Raw genomic sequence first — 24,093 nt, forward strand, 5'->3', positions numbered from 1 at the left:
GGCTTACTCGACCCAACAAGCCCTCCCCACTCCCTCACAAATGCAAACAAACCCCACTGCAGCCAGCCACAAACAAACAACCACACCCTGGGCCCCCTTAACCCCTCTCACTACCAAGGAAATATAACAGGCAGATAGAAAAAGAGCCTATCCAGTTGACGCTGACACAAAACCCCACACGTACATTAGAAAAAAGAAAATAAGTCCCCCCTTTTTTTCTCCAACCTTATACTGTACTCAACACTAATGCCTCACAACAAATGTAACTAATCTGTAGAAAAGACTTTACAACCTGATGCATGTACATTTGTAAACCTCAAAAATCTTTAATAATTTTTTTTTAAAAAAAAATCTGCTCCAGAGCGTTGGGGAATTCAATGCAGCAGATTTGGATATGCATACAGTGCTACAAAATGGAAGGAAGAAAGGAGAAGTCCTATTGCACAAATAAAAATCTGTTACTCAATCAGGCAAAGATCACCATTACAGTTCAACTTTCTGTACCACAGCGGACTAGATGGGTTAAACTTAGGAATTTCAACAGAAAACAAAAGGAAATTTGTTTACACCAGTAGAATCCACACACATAGAAAAAACGTTCTGAAAATGCTTTTTTAAAAACATTTTTAAAAATAAATTGGATTTTCCATAAGGCTCACCGTCGCCATCTAGTGTCACATTGTATATTGCACTTAAAACACACTTAAAACGTTTTATTTGCAGCTGTATTTATTTGCAGTCCATAGTTACTAAAGAGGATCCCAGAAATAGTACATTTATTTACTCTTCCTTTAAAGGGGAAAAGAAAATCTAAACTTAAGAAACAAATCTTTCCTTTATACATTGCATGCTTGGCAAGTTGTAGCTTCTTTTATTTCACTGATAGAAATGTGTCTCCAGCCTACTTTGCAATGGACCATGGAAATGGACCTTTAGTTCTCACATTTAACCAATATTTCTCACAACTTATTCAGAAAACATCTTATTTCAGAATGTTTCTTCTGTTGTTTCTTTCCTTGGCTTTGCTCTCCCGTACCCCTAAATGAGATAGTGGGCTTCCATCTACCACACAAAGTGAATACTGTATCAAATACAAAATAATAAAGTTTATTCACGCAACAGATATCAGCTATATTTACTAAATTTCAAAGTATTGTCCTTTTCTTTTGCTGAGAAGAAGAAATGATGGGTAATTGCCAATCTTCAGTGTGCTGAACTGATTTTTAAGTACGTTTTTCGAACCTTTTGCTTTAAATTTTTGAGTGGATGAGATAAAAATCTGTAAACTTCATAAGCTGAAAGATGCCTAATATAAAGCAGCAGCAAACTTATAATGAGAAGACTCTAGTGGGCTTGTGTACTGCTTAGGAAATCAATAGGAAGGAAAATAAAGGGAACTAAAGCAGATAAGATGAGCCCTTTTTCTGAGTATATTTGATAAAGATTGGGAAATAATACATAGGAAAGAAATACTTAAAAGAAAAATACAGACATGTAAAAAGAGCCCCAAAAGTAAACTAGACCTATATTTAAAACATAACAAGATGATAAATGGGAAACGTGCCCCATGCTTCATTTTTAGATAATGATCAAAGGTATACTTTTTTGAAAATATATACAACTCTTTCCAATATAAATATAGAATTGAATTCTTGAAAGCTAGATCAATACTGCACTAGACAAGAATGGCTATGCTTAACAAGAGACAGAAATTATATAGAAAGTTGTTTTCAGTGGTACTAAACAATAAAGCAGGCATTTAAACTTAACAAATACATGTTTCTTTGCACACTGTATGGTTGCAGACTCATAATTTCTTTTGCTTCATTGAGAAAAAGGAATTCCCACATACTTTGCATATATTCACTGAAATACCGTATTTTTCGCTCTATAAGACACACCAGACCACAAGACGCACCTAGATTTTGGAGGAGGAAAACAAGAAAAAAATATTCTGACTCAGAAGCCAGAACAGCAAGAGGGATCACTGTGAAGTGAAAGCAGCAATCCCTCTTGCTGTTCTGGCTTCTGGGATAGCTGCGCAGCCTGCATTCGCTCCATAAGACGCACACACATTTCCCCTTACTTTTTGGGAGGGAAAAAGTGAGTCTTATAGAGCAAAAAATACGGTAAATTCCAGATGGGTTGCTGCAAAAACAACAGAAGAATATTGTGGCACCTTACAGATAATTCTAACATATGTTTTTTGTGAACCCATTGGGAGAATATTTCAGTCCCCCAAGTGCTCAGATCCGGATATGAAATTCACCATTCTTTCAGGAGAATCCAGCACTAAACTGCTGAACTGGAATTTATCATCAAGTTTGATTATATTTGTTTTGGACTTAATAGGGCTGAGTTTTATTGCTTATCAGTGCTGTTGTGAATGGTTACTGTACTCATATGCGGTTGAGCTTTGCATGGAAGTATCACAACCTGTATTTCTTGTGCTACATAGTCTTTTAGGCTCTCTAACTAAAGTAACTCAGTGTGATTTACACGTAAAATTACAGGGGGAAGTGGTCTCAAAATATAATTTGAGCAAGGTGGAAATGGTAGCACTCTTAGGATGGTGAGCCCTTCACTGATCTTAGTGCCTGGGCAAATGTTGAAGCTTGCCACTGTCTGGAGTGAACCCTGGAGTGAGTATGCCTGCAGACTACTGAATTTTAACTTCCACCAGCTTCCTGTTTCCAGTGCGGCAGGAATGGAGTCTCCCCAACACCATGGGAGAGAGACAGACAGAGATAATCAAATAATGATTGGGGAATTTCATTATCTGCTTTTGTCTTCAGCTGTAAGAGGGACCAGACCTTAACCCACAGTTTGTCTGGTGGTCTGGCACTCGCTTCCCCATGGAATGTGAGGGCAGGCAAAGGCACTAGGTGCACAGAGCACTACGGCTGCCACGACCCCCCCCATCCCATTCCTGGAAACACAGGTTATCCTGTTAATTGGATTGTAACTGAAGTAAACTACAGGCAAGTGCCAGAGGATGAGATAAGAAACTGCAAAAACAACCCAGCTACAAGGATGTAAAAGGTTTGGACTAGGAGCATATTTCATTTCATTATCTATTACACCAACACAAATAGAAATCACAAGATTGTAGCTCTTATATAAGGTTTTGTTATATCTGAATGGAATGGAAATTATTAATATTTTGGAATGCAGAAAAAAGGTAGAGGAATGAACTCATCAACTCTAGCATGTGAGGGGGCCAGTTGAAATAAATTGTATAATTTGACATCTGAATAATTGGCATTAATAATTGTATTAATTGGATAAAATTGGTATTGTTAGAATGAGGCTGATATTGAAACGATATTGGAAAATTAATAAAAATATATTTTAAAAAAGAATAATATATAAAAAGATATATAATATATAACTTCCATCTGAACATAAGCTAAATGTATATGCTTTCACAATTTATGTGTATGTAAAGTAATATTTGGCCCATTTAAATATTCATGATAAGATGTATTGTACAAATAACTATGGTAATTAGAAGCTGTAGAAGCGTTCTAAAATAAAACAAAAATTTAAACATTTGTTCAAATACAGTGTACCAACATTAATCTTTTCTCCATGAGATGCCATTATTCTTTGTGAAAATAGAAAACAAACTGAGAGACTTCCAAGATATTTCTTGGCAGCATACCAGCAAACAGGCTCCCTATAGCTTTACTACAAAAAAGTTAGCTCTGTGAAGTGAAATAATTTACATACTAGTTAAAGATAAATTTAATTGGGAACTTGCTGAGGGTGGTATTTTACCTTTCACAAGCAACACAGATGCGTTTTCGTTAAAGCCAGGAACAAAAGTTGCTCCTTCACCTCGTTTTTCAGACTCCTGCTTTCTGAAATAATCATTTACAGCGCTGAAGACTAAATCCTTCAGTGTAAGAATTAAGGTCCCTTCACTTGTGTACAGTCTACTTGCTGTCCTGTTAAGTTCAAGTCGTCTTGTGCATAAAGAAAGCAGCTACAGAAGGGGAAAAGTTAATGACATATAATTAAGCTTACTAAGTCCAAATATTTAATAAAAATGCTTAAGTTGCCATTCTCAGAGTTTTCTTTCTGTTATTTATTCCTCCAAGCAGCATATAGGCTCTCTCCCCTCCCTTTTCTCCTCACAGCTACCCTGAGATGTAGCTTAGGCTAGCAGAAGTTTACTCCAAGAGCTTCTTGGCAGAGTAGATATTTGAACATGGGTCACCTCAGTCCTAGTCTAAACTCGGCCCTCCAGATGTTTTGGGACTACAATTCCCATCATCCCTAGCTAACAGGACCAGTGGTCAGGGATTGTAGTCCCAAAAACATTTGGAGGGCCGAGTTTGGGGGTGCCTTGTTCTAATCATTTCATGCCATTAGAGATATTATAAGTGCAATATTTCTGCATCTTTGTGTGCCCTCACATTTTATGCAACGAGGACCAAACTAAATGCATCACTTTTAAGTTGTGTCAGTAGTGGTTGGCAAAGTGGCGCAGGCAGGGTGGCATTGCTCACATGCCTTCCCAATGCTGGGTGGCACTGCTGGTTCCTGAGAAGGAAATGGGTGAGGCAGAGAGAGCTCAGTGTGGTCGTGTGGGTATGATGGCAGGAGCATTGTATTGGTTCGATTGCTGCTCCCACATGGCATCCCTCTCTCAGGAACCAGCAACCGATTGCAAAGCATGAGAAACACGAGAAAGGGGGTGCCAACAAAAACTGCCCCAGAGCTGCTATTTGCATTAGATGGAAAGCTGCTAATGGTGCCAATGGGAGCTTTCTTCCCAATGCAAACAACAATGTCAGGGGGAGTTTTGTTGGAATCACAGCAGGAAAAACGGGTTAGTTGCTCCATCTCACCCCTTTTAGTTCCAGTCCCGGTGGTTCATTCTCCCTTCATCCCTCGCCGCTGTTATTTGCAACAGTAAAAACACTCATGAAACTTAAAGTGCCTCTCTAAGGTCATGTCTAATTTGTCCTTGAATGCACAAGATAATTGGTTCGGTTGTAGATATCAGCAATATGGAAACCTTTTGTTAAAGTCAATACCAGATAAACTTTTTTCCAAACATGCATTAGCATTTAACATGAGATAATGACACGAGGACAATTTAATGGTTTATGTTTATACTCTCTTGTCAAAACACTAAATGAGCCTCTTTACATATACTAGAGAACATGTCAGGGCCGACACAAAACTTTTTGTTGCCTGGTAAAATAAATAAAAATTGTCTTTCCTTCCCTCGTGGAAGAAATAATAAAAATAGTTGATCAAAACAGCAGTGCCAGGCGAGGATGTGCTCACCATTCTCCACCACACACACACCCTATCTAACCCCTCTCCCCAGCTGTTGGTATGAGATTCTTGCCCATGATCTGGTACCTACTGCTTGTCCAGGTCAATTCTGTTAGGATGATCTCTAGATGATTGCTACTCACCATAGGGAATGTATTAGCAACAATTAGCTGCCCATTTCTGTAACCAGCTCCATTTCTGTATGCAATTATTTTCACTGCTCTTTGGTTTACAGCTGCAGACATCTTTTCTGAGATTATTTGCAATGATGTTTCTGTCCTCAAAGATGCTAGAAATTCTTCTAAATAATGTAAGGTGGATTCAGCTTCAGACGTGGACAAATCAGTCTTTAGGATAAACGGAAGAAGATGCAATCATGACTTCTGTTAAAGTGAATTTTTAAATGGTAACTCATTGATTCAAGTGCTGTTCCTTCTGAGAAAATGGATGATGTGACTATTATTTGCATATGTCACTATGAGTTGCACAGATCTGTGAACTACACAGGACACCAAACACAGGACACCCTCACACTTCTGTGATGCCTTTATATGAAACTGAATGTGAACTGGATTTGGCTTTTGGTGAACAGACACTCCTAAACAAATGCTTTCACTAAGCTCCCCACATATTTAAGGTTACACCTTCGTTCAGTGCTTTCTTTTTCTTAAAAAAAGGTTCAGGGGTACTCTCATTTTCCTACTCATATTGAAATACTGCCCCTCAATGAGGCCAAACTTAGATTCACAAAATGTTTAGGGGTATGCTCACCCCTGCATCCCCCTAGAAAAAAGCACTGCCCTCGTTACATATTACATCTCAAAAGAAAATTACTCCTAGACTACTGACCAGGATTTTAAGCCCTTCTTTCTCAAATGTTCAGACAGTAAAAAAAATTGCTTGCTATTTTGCCACATACATCTAGATGAATACCCCCCCAACGTAATTTTTTATATACTTTTCTTATTGTGGTAAGGCCTGAAAAGCTTCTTGTTGTGTGTTGTTCATATCTCTGCTGTTCTGGCAATCAGTATATGTGCCCCCAAGGGTCAAATTGTCAACCATATTCCATGTTGTTGACTTTTAATAGGCTTATAAGCTTCTGGGGAAAGGTCCTTTTCATTGGATACAGTGCAGTACTTAGTGGGCATCTTGCAAATGACAGAATTGCTCAGAGAATCTGACTATAAATATACCTTACAATTTAAAGCATTTTATAGACAAATTTTTACATAGATGATGTGGCATAGTTTTTGTAAGAGAAAAATCATTTAAGAATGTTGTTATGTTAATTAATAAATTTAGCAGGGCATCTGGTCATAAGATTAACAAAATCTTACATTATGGATAGTATCCTTGGTGTGTGTTTGAATATAGCAGTAAAGATAAAAAGTGGGGAGATAATTATATAAAATTGGGGAGATCATTATAAAATAATTATATGGCATTGGCTAGTATTGTTGCATTTAACATATCATAATTATAACTATATTTGTTTTATATCCTGCCTTTTTGTTTGACAGGGACTCAAGGTGGCTCACAGCTAAAAACAGAAAAAAAAACATTTAAAAAACAATTAAACATTAATAGAATACATATATGACCTGTGTTAATCAGTACAGACCATTACAATAAAAGCAACACAGCACCAACCCTTTCCTTAAAAATAGTTCCCCAAAGCCTGCTGAAACAATAAAAATATTATAATAATAATAATAATAATAATAATAATAATAATAATAATAATAATAATTTATTTGTACCCCACCCATCTGGCTTGGTTTCCTTAGCCACTCTGGACAGCTTTTAACAGAGATTAAAAATATATCAAAACATCAATCATTTAAAATTTCCCTAACAAGAATGTCTTCACCTGCTGGCAGAAGGACAAGGAGGGAGCCAGTTTCATTTCTCTAGGAAGGAAGTTCCAAAGTCTTGAGAGCAGCTACCAGATAGGAAACTTTGGCTGAGAAACAATACTTTGATCAAAGTAGGATTTTTACATAATCCAGGATAAGTTTTAAAATGTTTAAAACTATACTTAAAGTGAAATAGCCCTAAAGCATCTGCAGAGTGCCTAAGTCCATAGTAACCTGTGTCTAGTATTTTCCAGCAAGAAAAATTGTGAATCTAATCTCATTTTAATCTCCAGATTGAAATACAGATTGCCAATGTTTCAAAGTACTCTACAAGAGAAGGATTTAACATTGCCAGCTGGTGGATTACGCTAAATGCATATATACATGGCAGGAGGTGTCATTGAAAAGCAGGAACACTGTCACAAACCTTGTTAACATCAAGGCACTTATAGGGCCAGATGGATAAATGCTTTCCTTCCTCAGAACCAGAGGCACAGGAGAATACAGTACCAGGGTGCAACCTTTTCAGGTCCTTCTTTCCTCTTATGGTCCTTGCACAAGCCAAGCATATCTTTACCTTCTGCTTTCCACACGGTGAAAGAAAATAGTAGCCCTATAAATAAAAAATGGTTGAAACCAGATCTTATGACATAGATAGGCTGATATGGGATGAGACACTCCTGCCTATATTGAGGTCCCAAGATATTTAGGGCTTTGAAGGCCAATTTCACTTGAACTGAACCAATCATGAAGGCCCCAACAAACCAACTGTAACTGAGATAACAATAAAGTGGTGGAGATCGGTGTGATTCATGCCCCCCCCCAAGACACATTGTAGTAGTAGGTTTGCAAAGGCTACACCATGGTATGAACTGACATAAAAGCAGCTTCCATGTTGGTGTTTTAGTACGTGAACCACACTGTTCGTTAAGATGGATAACCTCCACATGTTTCCCATAAAATCCACATAATCGCATTGGGGTACTTTGTACCCTTTCACTGATCCCATTCACTTCAATGAGATCTGTGAAGAAGAACTTCCCAATAGTTTCACAAAACGAACATAAAACAATGCAACAATTTCCAGGGGTATAGCTTTTTTTGCTGCAAGATGCTAACTCAACAAAGAGTCTTGTAGCACATTAAGACTTACACATTTATTATGGCATAAGCTTTCATCAAATACATGAAGTGGCGTCCTGAGTGGCAGGTACATATGTACATGGGGGGGGGGGGAGAGAGGGGTTGTAAGCAGTGAGATCAGAAGGAAAGGAAATGCAGAAAAGCATAGATGGTGATAATTACATTATTAACAGTGACTACTCACAAGGAACAATAGTTGAAAACACAAACATTTTGGTATCGGTACATCAACTGGTATGCTAAACTAAAGTTCCACTGCACCAATTCAATCCACAATGTGATAACATTGAAAGCTCTCAGATTGCCATCTGCATTTAAATTTGTTTGTTCAAGGATGACCACCTTAATATTAGTTACAATATGTTTTGGAGTAGTGAAAAGTCCCCCAACCAGCATTTCAGTCTCCCTGAAGACAATCAAACTGTCATAATAAATTTATTAGTCTTTATTGTGCCATAAAACAATGTGTTTTCTAAGAGTGTGCATGAATCACATGATTTTACACTAGCCTGATTCCTGCCTTATCCTTGTTCCTTCTGTTAACCACAGACAACAAGAAGCGGAATATTTGATATCTCTTTCTATTGGGTATTGGTGCACAGATACATCTAGACATGTCTACATAGCCACCCTTTTGATTTCGCGAAGTCAAATTTCTCTAGTCTATACAGAAAACAAAAATTACTTACTGGTTGGTCTATTTTCTCTGTGCTGGCCACAGAAAATGTGCAAATCGAAGAATAATTTGCTGCTGTGATTTCTTGATCCAGGGTTGTACTGTAAAAGGCACTAATAACCTTTGTAGTTTCCGTGTAATTCCACCTTTGATTGGCAGCTCCATTTTTACATTCTTTGTGTTTCTGTGAGAACATAAAATAGGCCATCCTGTTTTAAGACTTATTTTTTTGCATTCTCTCTTTCCAAACTGGTATTTTTAAAGAAAATGTTTTAAAATATTCAGGTTTATCTGGTAAGATATATGCCTTCCCTCCTCCTCCTCTTCCTCTTCTTCTTCTTCTTCTTCTTCAGTATCCTGCTGGTTTTTAGCTTTGTTGTACATGCAGTTATAATAGCCTTTGCAGGACTTATTCGCTGCTAGGTCATTGCGTGTCGAGGTCCCCAGGTCCACCCCAATAACTCACACATCTCACAGAATTTTTGTTTAAGGTTTTTGGCATAATTTTGGCCACAACTTTATTAAAATACAAATTTGTGAGTGGTTGCTTAGGCATTGGTTGCGACTATCTGCCCCCACCATGGGGGACAGACTGACATTCCGCACGATGCGAAAGTCAGAATGGGGGAATACACTTGGGGGTTACGCGGAGCAGGGAACCTGCCCTCACCCCAAATGCAACCAGGAGCTCATTGCTATGGCCCGAGCCCCCTTGACAGAGTGGACAAGCAATAGTTAGCCCCCAATTCCTTTAACGGAATCCCTTGCAGCAGCAGCATTAGAGGGGCAGGCACAGCCAATCCATGTCCCTCAACCAACCAAACCATAAACCAATGCCTAACCGCAACCTTACAAGTTGTGACGATTTGCTACGCAGTAGGCAAAAACCAAATGGCCCCAGGCAATCAGCCAGATGGACAAAATTCCTACCAGGCCCCCGCTCCAAAGCAGATGACCCTATGACAGGCATAGCAAAGTCAAAGCGAACAACCCTATTCTAGGGAGGGAGGGACGGGCAATCCGCTGCACGGGCAAAAAGAGGAAGCCCTAGCCTTGTGCAAGGAGTTTTAGCATTTCTGGCTGTCAATCAATAAATGGCAACATTAATTTCTTCCCAACAACAAGGGAAGCCCCAATCGCATCAGTGGCCAACGATCAGTTAGCCCGCCCCCAACTTTGGAGTGTCCTGGCGGCCCCCACCGCAACACGTGCTCTCCATGAAGGAGAACACGCTTTGCCACTAAATAATAAGAATGACATTGGGAAACACCTCCTGCTGACCTCTACAATACAGTTCCCTCCTCTCTATAGCATTTTTCTTGGTCAATATATATGGGTTAGCTGAAATAAAAGGAAGAGAACTTTGTTTGCCTTTAATAACTACATATAAATCTGGGTGAATTTCAACATTTGAAAAGCCTTCTGGACAGGCCAAATTATTGAGACTTCTGCTCCAAGCCATGAAAGCCAGCAGCTGACACTCTTCCTCCAACAGCACACTGTGCCACACAAAATGGTTAACACTGCTTTGGGCAAGGTGTGTCAATCATGTGATTTCAGCCTGACCTCATTGCTGCCTTTCCAGTTAATTGCACCCTTCCTGGACAGGGATCACTTGGCCACTGTGACACATGCGCTGGTGACCTCATGTCTGGATGACTGCAATGTATTCTATGTGGGGCTTCCTGTGCCGCTGGTCTGGTAATGACTGGTGTTCCTTATCAGAGGTATCACGCTTGTGCTGAGGGACCTGCAAGGGCTGCCTATTAGCCATTGAGCTAATTTTAAGGTTCGACTGCTTAAATACAAAGTCCTAAATAACTCTGAACCAGGTTACCTGAAAAACTATCTTCTTCCCTGCACAGTAAGGGCACTATGATCACCTACTGAAACCTGTTAAGGTGAATGTTATGGAACACCCTCTCTGTAGAAATGCAGAAGTCCTCATCTGAGTTGCCGTTATGTGCCAACATACCTGTTTAGGCAAGCATTCCTCCCTTGAACTGATCTTCTGATGCTATTGTTTTAACCAATTCCAAGTGTGTTAATTATTATGTTTTTAATGTTTCATTGTATATTTTAATTAAGGATGTTTTAATGTCAGTGTTAATTACAAGTTCATTTTATAGTTGTAAAGTACTTAGAAGCCACTTTGGCATATAAGCAGTGTAAAACTATATAAGCACACAAACAGTTTTACCTGAAGGACGACAGGACACCCTTGCATTTCCAGAGGACTCTTTGGATACCCATTGAGTATGCTGGGCATCGATACCGCTAGCACTAATTGTGGGTCCAGCACAAGATGAAATGTCCTAGGAACAGAAAAGTCAGGTGGAAATCAGAAGACAGTTGTTGTTGTTGTTTTTTAAAAAAGATTTTTTCCTTGCTAAATGTATATCTCACTTTTAGATTCTTCTAAAGATATCTTTTTAAGTAATAACACTGAACTGGTTCTACACAAAGCGCTGCATGGACATTTTAATGCCACAGAGTGCAGCAGTGAGTCTTAGGGCTTGCTCACCCTCATCCCCACTCAAGGGGCTTCATCTTCTGTCTCCAAAGTTCTGTGACAGTGAGGTGAGAAGGAAAGGAGTAAGAAGAAAAGGCGGGAGGTGACAAAGCGTGTTCTCACTAAAAGGAGAGCACGGGTTGCGGATGGGGCTATACAAGGCACCCCATGATTGCTAGGCAAGTTAAAGCCAGGGCTTGTTTAGATGGGAGGATCTGGTTATCTGGGGAAAGTTGATGTTGCAAACTTAGGGGTGGGGTCAGTGGCTATTTAAGCAAGGTCCACAGCTTTCTCTTTCTCTTTTGCTGTGGACATCGGATCTCATCGGATCTCTGAGTGACTACAGCAGAAGTTTGGGTCGTATACCTTTTCCCTTTGTTTTTCTTCCTCCATTTTCTCCTCTTTCTTTAATTTGTTGCTGAAAGATCCTTCCCCACTTTATTTAATTTTCCTGTTTGTTTTGATTCCCTTTAATTTAGTCGGGGGGGGGGTGCTCGGCCTGGGCCCAGGGGCCGTGTGGGGAGGGCTTCCCTCAATTCCCCTGCCCTCTTGCAGGGTCGATCCCCAGTCAAGGGAACATTTCTTCTCAGTTTGTCCTTGCTTCTCCCTTCCCCACAGGCTTCTGTTGGTGCCGGAGTAGGCCTCCTGGGCGGCTTTCGCGCGATCCCCCCCCCCCCCGCCGCCTGGGCCTGCAGGTGCCGGGGGCCTCCCTGCGATTTGGCGCTCCCTGGGCCTCCGGAGGCTCCGGAGAGGCCTGCATCGGCCTCCGAAGGCAAGCGGGGCCCCGATTCCCCGTGAGAGCCGGGGGTGCGCGCTTTGTGGGGGGGTGGGCGCGCTCGCGCCGCGACGTGCCGCGGCCTGTGTTTTCGGGCCTTTTTTCCTCCCCCCCTCCCCCCCCCCCGCGAAAACGCTATTCAGGGCCTTTGCTTCCCTGCGGCTGGCTGCCTGGCTAGGGGTGGCTTACCTTGCCCTGTAGCAGGCCCTGGGAGGCCGGCCTGGTGTTGCTGGGGGGCTGGGTGCCGCTGGTTGTCCCCAGAGGTGCATTGATTTGAGCGGAGAGCTGTGAGGCCTCCATTTTGCAGCCTCATTAGGCGGGAGCGCCATTTTGATTCCTCTCGGCCACGTGGCGGCCTCTAGCGTTCAGGCCTAGTAATTGCAGGGCCTGGTGGTTGCTTTATCCTAGGCTGAGTATAATTGGTACTACTGCGACCTCTTGTGGCAGTTGATATGTTTGCAGGCAATTAATTTCTTCAATTGCACGCAGCCTGGACGGCTAGTGTAGGTGTGTGTGCTGGTAAAGAGCACAAGGTTGTGGTTTGTTTCCGTATTGGACAGCTTCTGATTTGGTGGCTGGTGCTCTTCCCAGCTGCTCCTGGGTTACCGATCTGTTGCATAATCTGTAAGCAAGTGGTTGCCTCCTGTCTACTGGTGCATCATTTTATAGTCTAGGTCTTAGTTTTAATTAACTATTTAATTCATTCTGCTTCATTTTCTTGCAGATTCTAGCGTCTTAAAGAACTTAGTTGGTTTTTTTTTTTCTTTTTCTTTTTTTTTTCTCTCTACTTAATTTTATTTTCTTTTCTTTTCTCACCAGTAGTAGGAATGGCTCCTAAGAAGGCAGCAGGAAGGCCTGTTCCAGCCCGCTCCTCGAAGCGGCCTATAAAAGGCCCATCCCAGGCCTTGCGATCTCCGCAGCCTGGTCAGTCCTTGAAACGCATCCAGGCTATGGTTTCAAGTTTGTCTGGCGACCCGGTGACACTGGCAAGGGTAGAGGCGGAGATGGATGGCCTGCTACACCGTTGCTCGACCCCGTCAACGTCATCAGCATTCCCGCCTCCCCCGGTGGATGTTTCCTCTCCTGCATCATCATCTAGTGAAGAAGGGGAGCCACTGTTAGCCGGAGTTGGCTTACCTGATGCTCCGCAGGTCCAACCTTCGGTGCTGCCTGTATCGCAGGATGCAGTGCCTAGGGGCCGTGGTCGTGCCAGGGTCGGCGCCAGAAGAAGCGCATCGACCCGGGGCCGCGCTGTACGGGGCTCACCTGTACGGCCCCCAGCGCTGGGGCATTCTAATCCAGTTCATTCACAAGTTGTCTCTGTTCAGTCAGCCCCAGGTGCAGTGCAACAGGGTGAAGCGTCAGATTCTTCGATTGAAGACAGTCTTCCTCTTCCTCCAAGGTCCTCTTCCGGTGGGCATCGTCGCCGAAAAAGGGGCTCCAGGAGGCACTCTAAGAAGAGACGGAGGGACACATCGTCCTCCACTTCAGGTACTTCCTCCATCAGCTCTAGCAGTGATGAGGGGGCCCCCCTTAAGCTTTACTGGGGCTACGGGGAGTCGTCGGGGCTGCCAAAGTGGGTTTGGGAGCGTAGGGCAAATTCTCATAGGGCCAGGTATGGCGCCGTACAGGAGTGTCGAGAAGGGGTCCTGGTGCCTGACGTAAGAGTCTCCACCAATTCTGCTAGGGATATTATTCCTGGTGCCCACTTGTCTTCCAAATTGCGGTCTAGGATTCTGGATGGCCGCTACGTGGATATTTTCAGCTTGGCTCCTCCGCTTGATGGTCGGGAGCCGCTGGACAAGGGCCTTTCCGTTCCCAAAAGACGGACAATTGTAGCAAAGGCTGACAGGACTTTTGAACGTTGGATGGATAGTTTCCAGGTTTTTGCTGGTGTGATTTCTGCAGCGTATCCCAAGAGGTCTCTGCACCTCTGGGTTTATCTGTCTATTGTCCGTTCAGCTTTTACGATGGCTGGCGAGACTGCTGCATTATCATATGACCAGAACTTTAGGCGTAGGGCGGCCAAGATACCGACGGCCCGCTGGGACAGGAAGGACTTGGATGTGTGGACCACTTATGTGGCACCACGTATTGAGAAGAAGGCTTCTGAGTTGCAAAAATTCAAGCCTGCCACCCAAAAAGTTGGGCGCAAGTGGTTCTGCTGGGACTTTAATAAGGGCATTTGCCAACGTCAAGCCTGTAAATTCGCACACCTTTGTGACAAATGCTCTGGGAGCCACTCGGCTTCTGCTTGCTCCGCGGCCAGGCGGCCCTTTCGCAGGGGAGGGGGCTCCCAGCAGCCCCCCAAGGTCCCTGCCCAGCCTCCTGTTCCCGGAGCAGGAAAGTGATATCTTTTCTTTGGCCTATACTCCGGTTCGGCTACAGCCGTTACTGGCGTTACTGGAATCTTACCCAGACAGAGAGTCAGCGTCGTATTTGAGTAATGGTTTTTCGCTGGGATTTAGGATCCCAGTGGTCGTGGCCCCTGTAGCCCAGAATCCTAGGAACCAGAAATCCGTTAAGGACATGCCTGGTGTGGCGCGTAAGAAAATTGAAAAGGAGCTGGCTTTACGTCGTATGGCTGGTCCTTTCGCCACCCCCCCCTTTCCTAATTTGCACATTTCACCCTTGGGAATAGTTCCCAAGAAGGCCCCGGGGGAGTTTCGCCTAATTCATAACCTCTCTCATCCTAATGGTACGTCGGTTAACGACGTAATTCCCCCGGAGCTCTGTTCGGTGAAGTATGCCTCTCTTGATCATGCGATCAAGATGATAAGGAAGTTTGGGCCTGGTGCCCTATTGGCCAAGTGCGACATTGAGTCGGCTTTTCGTTTGTTGCCAATTCATCCTGAGGATTTCTGGCTGCTGGGTTTTCAGTTTGACGGGGGATTCTATTTTGATAAGGCTATGCCCATGGGCTGCTCGGTAGCTTGTGCGGCTTTTGAGTGTTTCAGCTCATTCCTGGAATGGGCCTTGCGCGACAGAACCGGTTTGGGCGGGGTTACGCATTATTTGGATGACTTTTTACTGGCCTCCGCGAGGGACACGGGGAATTGCGTGGTTCTGCTGCGTGCCTTTGCGTCCCTGGCTGAAGACCTGGGGGTTCCATTAGCGGCAGAGAAAACTGAGGGTCCCACTACGCAACTTACCTATTTGGGTATCTTGTTGGATACCGTGGCCCAAACCTCTAGTTTGCCGCCAGATAAGTTAGTTGCTTTAAGGAAGGTCATTGAAGAACTGCTCCCATTGAGGAAGGTTACCTTGCAACAGCTTCAGTCGTTGCTAGGTCATTTAAACTTTGCTTGCAGGGTGGTGGCGCCGGGGCGCCCGTTCTGCTCTCGCCTGGCCAAACTTACCTCGGGGCTGCAGGCACCGCATCATAGGGTTCGTTTGTCCGCCCAAGTGCAAGCCGACCTCCGTGTGTGGCTGGAATTCCTGGAAGAATTTAATGGCGTATCACTGTGGCAGGACACTTTGAACCTCCACAATGATTTTCAAGTGCATTCGGACGCGGCAGGGTCACTGGGGTTTGGTTTGTTTTGGGACGGCAGGTGGTGTGCTGAACCTTGGCCCCAGGCTTGGTGTGGGGAAGCGATAACTCGAGACCTGACATTTCTTGAGTTTTTCCCCATAGTTGTTGCGGTACACTTGTGGGTCGAGCATTTTAAGGACCATCGGGTTTGTTTTTGGTCCGATAACCAGGCAGTAGTGACTGTTTTAGCTAAGCAGTCATCCCGGTCGTCTAGGGTTTCGGCCTTGCTTCGGGTGTTTGTTTTGCACTGTCTGCGTTTTAATATTGTATTTTCTGCTCGCTTCGTTCCGGGTATTTCTAACGAGATTGCTGATGCTCTGTCCCGTTTTCAGATGGAACGATTCAGGTCATTGGCGCCAGAGGCTCGAGACCGTCCGGAGATTTTCCCGGATCATCTCTGGAACCTTGGCAACACTTAGTTTCACAGGGAGTAGCAGCATCAGTCGCCCCTTCCACGCTAAGGTCCTATAAGAAGGCCTGGGCTGATTTTCTGTCCTTTAATGGCCAATCGGCGGGGGCGGTCATCACCCCTCATTCTACTGCCCAGGTGCTTAAGTATCTGGCACATTTGTTCCAGATGCGCCGGGCGGCTAGGACCCTGCGACTTCACTCGGCAGCAATTTCTTTCTTTAGCAGGGCCACTTTTGACAAGGACCCATGTAGGAAGTTTGTGGTGCGCCGGGCATTGGAGGGATGGGGACGGCTCACCCCATCGAGGACTGTTCCCAGAAGTCCCATCACTTTTGAGTTGCTGATACAGATGCGCAGTAAACTGCGGAGCATCTGTTGGTCCAAGTTTGAGGCCCGTCTATTTTCAGCAGCCTTTTCCTTGGCATTCTTTGGGGCACTGAGGGTAGGCGAGGTGGTCCTGGAGCAAAAACGGGATGGAGGTTCCAGGGGTTTGCTGTTGCAGGACGTGAGCATGTCACAGTCGGACCTGAGGGTGCATATCAGGAATTCGAAGACCGACCAGGTGGGTAGGGGAGCCGTCATTCGGCTCTCGGCAACGGGAGAGAAGGGTCCTTGCCCCGTAAAGGATCTTAAGAGATACTTGTCCTTGCGGCCGGCAGGCGAGGGGCCTTTGTTTATTCATGAAAATGGGCACCCTTTAGTCCGGCATCAGTTCATTAAGGTGATGCGCAAGGTGGTAGTGGCCTGCGGCCGCAAAGCATCGGAATTTGCTCCTCACTCCTTCCGTATTGGTGCCGCAACGACAGCTGCCCATTGGGGTTTGTCTGCAAGGAGGATAAAGGACCTGGGTCGTTGGAGATCGGATGCATTCAAAGTATATGTGAGGAAATAATGGTGGTGTGTGTACTGACATTTTTGTGTTTTAACCCTAGGTCTGGCCGCTATCCGTATTTGGATAGTGGGACACAGCATTGTGCACTGGGCCGCTGTCAGAGCTCGTCAATCTGGTCTGGGAGCTGGCTTGGGCCTTCCGCAGCACGTGCAGGTGTCCTGGATTTCCAGACGAGGGATGCAGTGGAGAGAATTATTGCCTCTCATGCACAGACGGGTCCTCCACGCTGGCCCCCCTACAGCGATAGTGGTGCAGCTGGGGGAGAATGATATGGTTTCCTCTTCCTGCTTTGGGCTGCGTGCTGCCATATTACTGGACTTGAGGGATTTGGCGGCCTTGGTGCCTTCAACCACACTAATTTGGTCGCAGCTGCTGAAACGCCGCATTTGGAGGGGTAGCCCTTGCCCGGCGGCCACCGAAAGAGTTAGGAAGCGGATTAATTCCGCGGCAAGCAAATTGGTGGTTGGTTTGGGCGGATTTGTGATTCCTCACCCTCTGATTTCGTTCAAGGCCTCTGAATTATTCAGGGATGATGGGGTGCATCTTTCCCCGTTGGGGAATGATGTCTGGTTGGATGCAGTGGTGTCCAAGTTGAGGGTGTGGTTTAGTCTGTGAGTGGTTGGCGGCGAGCGTAAAGGGCTCGGGTGGCGGTTAGGCATTGGTTAAAATTGGTTGGTGGAGGGGTATGGATAGGCTGGGCCTGCCCCTCCAATGCTGCACGGGTATTCCGTTAAAGGAATTCTGGAACTTACCATCCCCTTCGTCCAAACCCTTGGTGCAGGGTGCGGGCCGTGTAAGTTCCAAGGAGCATGCGGGGATTAGCTGAGGGTCTGTTTCGCAGCTCCAGTTGACCCTGATCTTGCTCTTCCGCACTGACTACGGAGTCAGGGCTGTCCCCAAGGCGGGGAGGACAGATAGTCTAACCAATGCCTAAGCAACCACTCACAATTTGTATTGATAATAAAGTTGTGGCCAAAATTATGCCAAAAACCTTAAACAAAAATAATGTGTGAAGTTTGAGTTATTGGGTTTGGGGTGTCTTGGGGACCTCAGCACGCAAAGCGTGTTCTCACTAAAAGGAGAGCACGGGTTGCGGATGGGGCTATACAAGGCACCCCATGATTGCTAGGCAAGTTAAAGCCAGGGCTTGTTTAGATGGGAGGATCTGGTTATCTGGGGAAAGTTGATGTTGCAAACTTAGGGGTGGGGTCAGTGGCTATTTAAGCAAGGTCCACAGCTTTCTCTTTCTCTTTTGCTGTGGACATCGGATCTCCCGCCCGCCCTCCCTTGTTGGGCTTCGCTTGACCTTGCTATGCCTGTCATGGGGTCGTTCGCCTTGGTGCGGGGGCCCAGTAGGAATTTACCTCTTGGCTGATTAGTGTGTGCCAGTTGGGTTTTGCCTACTGCGTAGCAAATCGTCACAACTTGTAAGGTTGGCGGTTAGGCATTGGTTAAAATTGGTTGGTGGAGGGGTATGGATAGGCTGGGCCTGCCCCTCCAATGCTGCACGGGTATTCCGTTAAAGGAATTCTGGAACTTACCATCCCCTTCGTCCAAACCCTTGGTGCAGGGTGCGGGCCGTGTAAGTTCCAAGGAGCATGCGGGGATTAGCTGAGGGTCTGTTTCGCAGCTCCAGTTGACCCTGATCTTGCTCTTCCGCACTGACTACGGAGTCAGGGCTGTCCCCAAGGCGGGGAGGACAGATAGTCTAACCAATGCCTAAGCAACCACTCACAATTTGTATTGATAATAAAGTTGTGGCCAAAATTATGCCAAAAACCTTAAACAAAAATAATGTGTGAAGTTTGAGTTATTGGGTTTGGGGTGTCTTGGGGACCTCAGCACGCAAGGAAAGGTTTCTTGTAAAGGACTTGGAAGTTTTGTTGAATTTTGCTAAGTAAATAAATAATTAAAAACAATAAATAGGCACCATCCATGTAACATGGCGCTTTACAAAAAGTTGAGATGACAAGTCCTTGCCCCAAGGGCTTATAATGTAGAACTTGATGTAAGGGATTCAACAGACAAAGGGAAAAGGTAAAGAAGAATAAAATATTGAGTTATTGCAGTTACATATACTAAGGCTTTATTTAAGACTAAAATGCAGGGTCTTTTGTAAACAAAAATTATAACTTTGGCTGTTTTCTTAGCCCCTTGTCTAAGATGCTTTCATTTTTGAAAGACCATCTTAGAAAATGTTAGAACTAACTGGTGGTTGAGGCCTACAATATCTGCACTTAAAGAACAAGTGAAATGGAAAAGTAGCCTAGCCTGATTGGAAGTCCCACTAATAATGCAATTTAATTCTTGTGAAATTCTACCACATTTCCGACAGTGAACGCTCACCTGCTATCCTCTCTCCATATCCAGTGTTGATTGATACTGTCACATTTCTTTTCCAACAAAACCACTTCAGCGCCAGAACGCAGATCAGAATTCTCCACACCTAAAGCAAGATTTCGAAAGCTACAGTTGATAATCTTCCCATTTCTAAATTCAAACTGTTGATGATGAGTTTTCTGCAAATCTTCAGTCAGTTTAGGCTGATGCCTGAAGTAAACAAAAAGACATAGAGCTGCAGAAAAATGCTCTGTAAATATTTCATTGCATGGTAATGGACAAAAAAGAGCAAAACAAATGGAGTGTGCCAAAACTTTGTTTACTTCTACAGCTTGTGCTTTTGACATCTGAATTCAGATACATACCATAATACAAAGAAAAATGAGCATAGTTATTGAGAAATTGGGTAGGTGGAAAGGTGAAATTGTGGAAAGAGAGATCAACTGAAAGTATAGAATGGTCTGGAGGGAGAGCATAGAGGAGCTTATTGATTAAGCCTCATAAAGAAGTTTTCTAGACACCATGCAATACTGGAATAGACTTCACCTTTATCTAAGATGTATTGTGCTTCTCTCTGCTTACTTGAAACTTTGGAAATAAGATACACTGTCCAGCAAGTCTCTTCAGTCTGACTTCATTTTTAAAGTCACAGAGAGAAAACAGAATACAAATGATATGTCACTGTGAGCTGGCAACGGAATAATGAAGACCCTTCAAATTAGTTTGTAAAATATTTCAAAACATGTAAAGACATTTTGACTCTTCCTTTTAGACAATTAAAGAGTTTTTTAATGCAACTTTGCTTTTAACCCAACTTTCTTGTTCCTTTTCTTCTTCCCACCAAGTTTATATCCAACAAACTTCTTTCTCTTCTGTAGAGTCAGCATTCTTAGGTAACATTTGTATGACTTTCAGAGCCTGGGTACTAGAAGCTGTTAGGGGACTATGAAATGACTGTTGTGAACCTAAGATTCAAGGGTGCAGCCCCAGTTATCCCCCATCCACTGGGGGAGGAAGAGGGGAGTGGGGGAGCGCACAGCCCCCAACAACGCAACCCTGGTGGGGTGCCATACCGGTTCCCCCCCCCCCCCCCCGTCGCCCGAGCTGGGCAACACACCCCTGCGGGCAGTGCACCACGCCCCCAGGACGTGCGCCACGCCCCTGCAGGCAGCGAGCCACACCCTCAGGATGCACGCCAGCCACGCCCCCACCTGCTCTCCACCCCCCGGTGCAGGAGCATGAAGCTCTGCCACTGCCTCCATCCCAAATTATAAGAGGGATGTGATTACCATTTCTGCAAATTTTTAATTCCACAAAGTATGGAAAGAGATTAGGGGTGGATAGCAAGTGATTTTACAGAATGGTGGTGGCCCAAACTGCTAGATTCTATCCTAAAAACAATTTAGGAAATATAAATATATGACCTGACCTGTATTTTTTATATAACTCTGCATCTTCAAAGAACAGTTCATCTTTATCTTTCTGAAGGCTGCAGTCCTCATCAAAATCATAGAGATTTTGTTGCCAAGCATATTTCATGGGTGTATAAGATGCATCTGCTTTAAGATGAGATTTTGCATGTGAAGTCCTGAAAAAAATATAAAATTCGATATGAAATTTGAAGCACTGCTGATTGTCACCAGTTTAAATTTCTCATAAAAAGTTAAGTCATTAATTAAAACTAAGGATTATTAAGAGATTAGCAGCTGAAACAGTCAATGGCAGTTAAACTGTGTGCAGAATTGCAGTCTAAATGATTCAGACAGTAGTTTTACATTTCTTAAGATTGTGTACTCAACAGTGTTTCCTCATCCAACCTTACAGTTCATACTACTACAAGACTTTGGGGTTACGTGGGAAGCATATAAACCAACACTTTAATTCATCACTGTGTGGATATTACTTCTACCTTATGGGAAGAAGAAAAAATGGAGAAGCAGCAAAAATGGAGGGAGGGAGGAAGAAGACTACACTCAAACAGGTACAGATAGGTAGCCGTGTTGGTCTGCCATAGTCAAAACAAAAAAAATTCCTTCCAGTAGCACCTTAAAGACCAACTAAGTTAGTTCTTGGTATGAGCTTTCGTGTGCATGCACACTTCTTCAGATACACTGAAGAAGCCATATGCCATCAGTGAAACCATATGCCATCAGTGCTCCCAGCTATGTACGTGACACCACAGATTTTCTGAGGAAAATACAATCTTTAAATAATCTTCCCAACAATACTATACTAGCTACTATGGATGTGGAATCTCTGTATACCAACATCCCACACAACGATGGTTTACAAGCTATAAGGAACACCATTTCAGATAAAACCACAGCGGACTTTGCCACCAAACTCTGCCAATTTGTCCTTACCCACAACAACTTCAAATTCGGTGATGACCTGTTCCTTCAGATCAGCGGCACAGCAATGGGCACCCGCATGGCCCCACAGTATGCCAACATCTTCATGGCAGATTTAGAACAACTTTTCCTAAACTCCTACCCACTCAAACCTCTCTTGTACCTGCGATACATTGACGATATTTTTATCATCTGGACACATGGTCAACAGACCCTGGACACCTTCCACCAGAAATTCAATGATTTTCACTCCACAAACAACCTAACAATGAATCAATCTATGCAAGAAATACATTTTTTGGACACTACTATAAAAATACAGGATGGGCGCATAGACACCACCTTATACCGTAAACCAACTGACCGACAAACATATCTACATGCCTCTAGCTACCATCCCAAACATACCAAACAGTCCATTGTATATAGCCAGGCACTACGTTACAGCCGCATCTGTTCCAATTCTACAGACAGAGACTCTCACCTAAGAGATCTACAGCAAACCTTTTTAGAACTAAAATACCCAGCAGATGAAGTTAGACAACAGATCAACAGAGCCAGACTGATACCCAGAGAGAACTTGCTGCAAGACAGACCCAAAAAAGAAAATAACGGAACACCTCTAGTCATCACATACAGCTCCCAAGTTAAAACAGTACAACGCATCATCAGAGATCTACAACCTCTCCTGGACAATGACAGTTCTCTTTCTCAAGCTCTGGGAGGAAGACCTTTCATTGCCTACAGACAGCCACCCAATCTTAAACAACTCCTAACCCACAATAATACTGCAACCAGACCTAACACGGACACTGGCACCAGAGCCTGCAATAAACCCAGATGCCAACTTTGCTGCCACATACACCCGGACAACACCATTACTGGCCCCAGCAACATCACACATACCATCTCGGGACTATTTAATTGCTCATCGTCTAACATTGTGTATGCCATCAAATGCCAACAGTGTCCTTCAGCTCTCTATATTGGACAAACAGGCCAGACCTTACGCCAAAGAATAAACGGACATAAATCGGACATCAGGAATCACAAGACAGAGAAACCAGTAGGAGAACACTTCAATCTCCCAGGACATTCTATACAAGATCTCAAAGTAGCTGTTTTACTACAAAGGAATTTCAGAAATAGACTGGAAAGAGAAGCTGCTGAATTGCAACTTATCACCAAACTTAAAACCATGGAGAGACCTGGTCTGAACAAAGACCTTGGATTCTTATCTCATTATACATGACAAAGCCATTTTTCACCTTCTCACCCCTTGCTTTTTCCTGTAAGACGTATTGCAGTCGTTAAGAGTCGTCAACAGGCTCATCACAGCTATCTGCCAATCACCCATTCCCACCACCCTTCTGAGTAATACCCCTCCCCACCATCTCACTATATAGAAGGGTCTGGAAACTTCTGTTTCAGTGTATCTGAAGAAGTGTGCATGCACACGAAAGTTCATACCAAGAACTAACTTAGTTGGTCTTTAAGGTGCTACTGGAAGGAATTTTTTTTGTTTTGACTCAAACAGGTGCTAGGGCTATAGTTTCTTGAGGTAATCCCATGTACAACCAACAAAGGAAGGTATAAACAACAAAGTCTGGAAAGAGCTCAAAAAATAACACATTTATTATGGTACAATTTTTTGTAGAGTATAATTCAGCTCATTAGATGCATGAAGAGTTATCCTCAGTTGACAGGCTTATATTACTTGGGTGTGGATGGAGGAACTGGGTTGTAAATAGTGAGGTCAAATGAGACTGAAATGCCAATCTGAGTCATTCAAAATGACAGTATGAGTCATCCAGTTAAGTTATGCAAATTAAATGCAGTGGTCATTCATATTAATAATGCATCTGGAAGTTTCTTTCAGTTATAAAACCTTTCTTCAGAGTAGTAGGCTGGAAAACTCTTCAGCAAAATTCGGATAGTGAACGTTTTGGTTCACATGTTGATTTGCAAAGTGTGAATTAGTTACATTCCCCTTTAAATGTAAATTGAATTAAATTTCTCCCTCATCCCTAATGCAAGGCCATGGAAAACTACCCATTTACAGAATCCAGTTTTTCTCTCAGGAAGCGAAACATTTGAACCAGCAACAGAAAATTGCTTAGGCCAATGCTAAGCACTAAACTGAAAAATGGTCTATAAGACTTTCTGCAAACCTTCTCTAAAGAAATATTTACTCTTTCAACTTATGAACTTTGAAATAGAAGACACACAAGCAGAGCTGCCCACTTGCAGTTTATGGGAACTCTTATAAATTGCCAATAAGAACATATTTTGCAGGTTCAAACACAT

General features: G+C 43.6%; 1 protein-coding gene across 8 annotated transcripts in view; it reads right to left on the bottom strand.

Moving 5' to 3' along the window:
- DCDC1 (doublecortin domain containing 1) overlaps positions 1-24,093 on the bottom strand; it is a 267,210-nt gene that overhangs the window by 28,283 nt on the left and 214,834 nt on the right. For all 8 annotated transcript variants that reach the window (XR_014566754.1, XM_083748746.1, XM_083748748.1 and 5 more), the window contains exons 26-32: positions 20,865-21,023; positions 19,442-19,645; positions 11,171-11,285; positions 8,984-9,154; positions 7,579-7,764; positions 5,436-5,639; positions 3,781-3,988 (exon numbers count right to left, since the gene is read on the bottom strand). Coding sequence is in view for 7 of the 8 variants with exons in the window: in XM_083748746.1 (XP_083604872.1) it covers positions 3,781-3,988; positions 5,436-5,639; positions 7,579-7,764; positions 8,984-9,154; positions 11,171-11,285; positions 19,442-19,645; positions 20,865-21,023 (1,247 nt within the window). In the remaining variant the exon portion in view is untranslated. The remainder of the gene's footprint in view (positions 1-3,780; positions 3,989-5,435; positions 5,640-7,578; positions 7,765-8,983; positions 9,155-11,170; positions 11,286-19,441; positions 19,646-20,864; positions 21,024-24,093) is intronic.

Source organism: Podarcis gaigeae (genome assembly GCF_964106915.1).
Source record: "Podarcis gaigeae genome assembly, chromosome: 1".
In the NCBI taxonomy this organism is placed as follows: Eukaryota; Metazoa; Chordata; class Lepidosauria; order Squamata; family Lacertidae; genus Podarcis; species Podarcis gaigeae.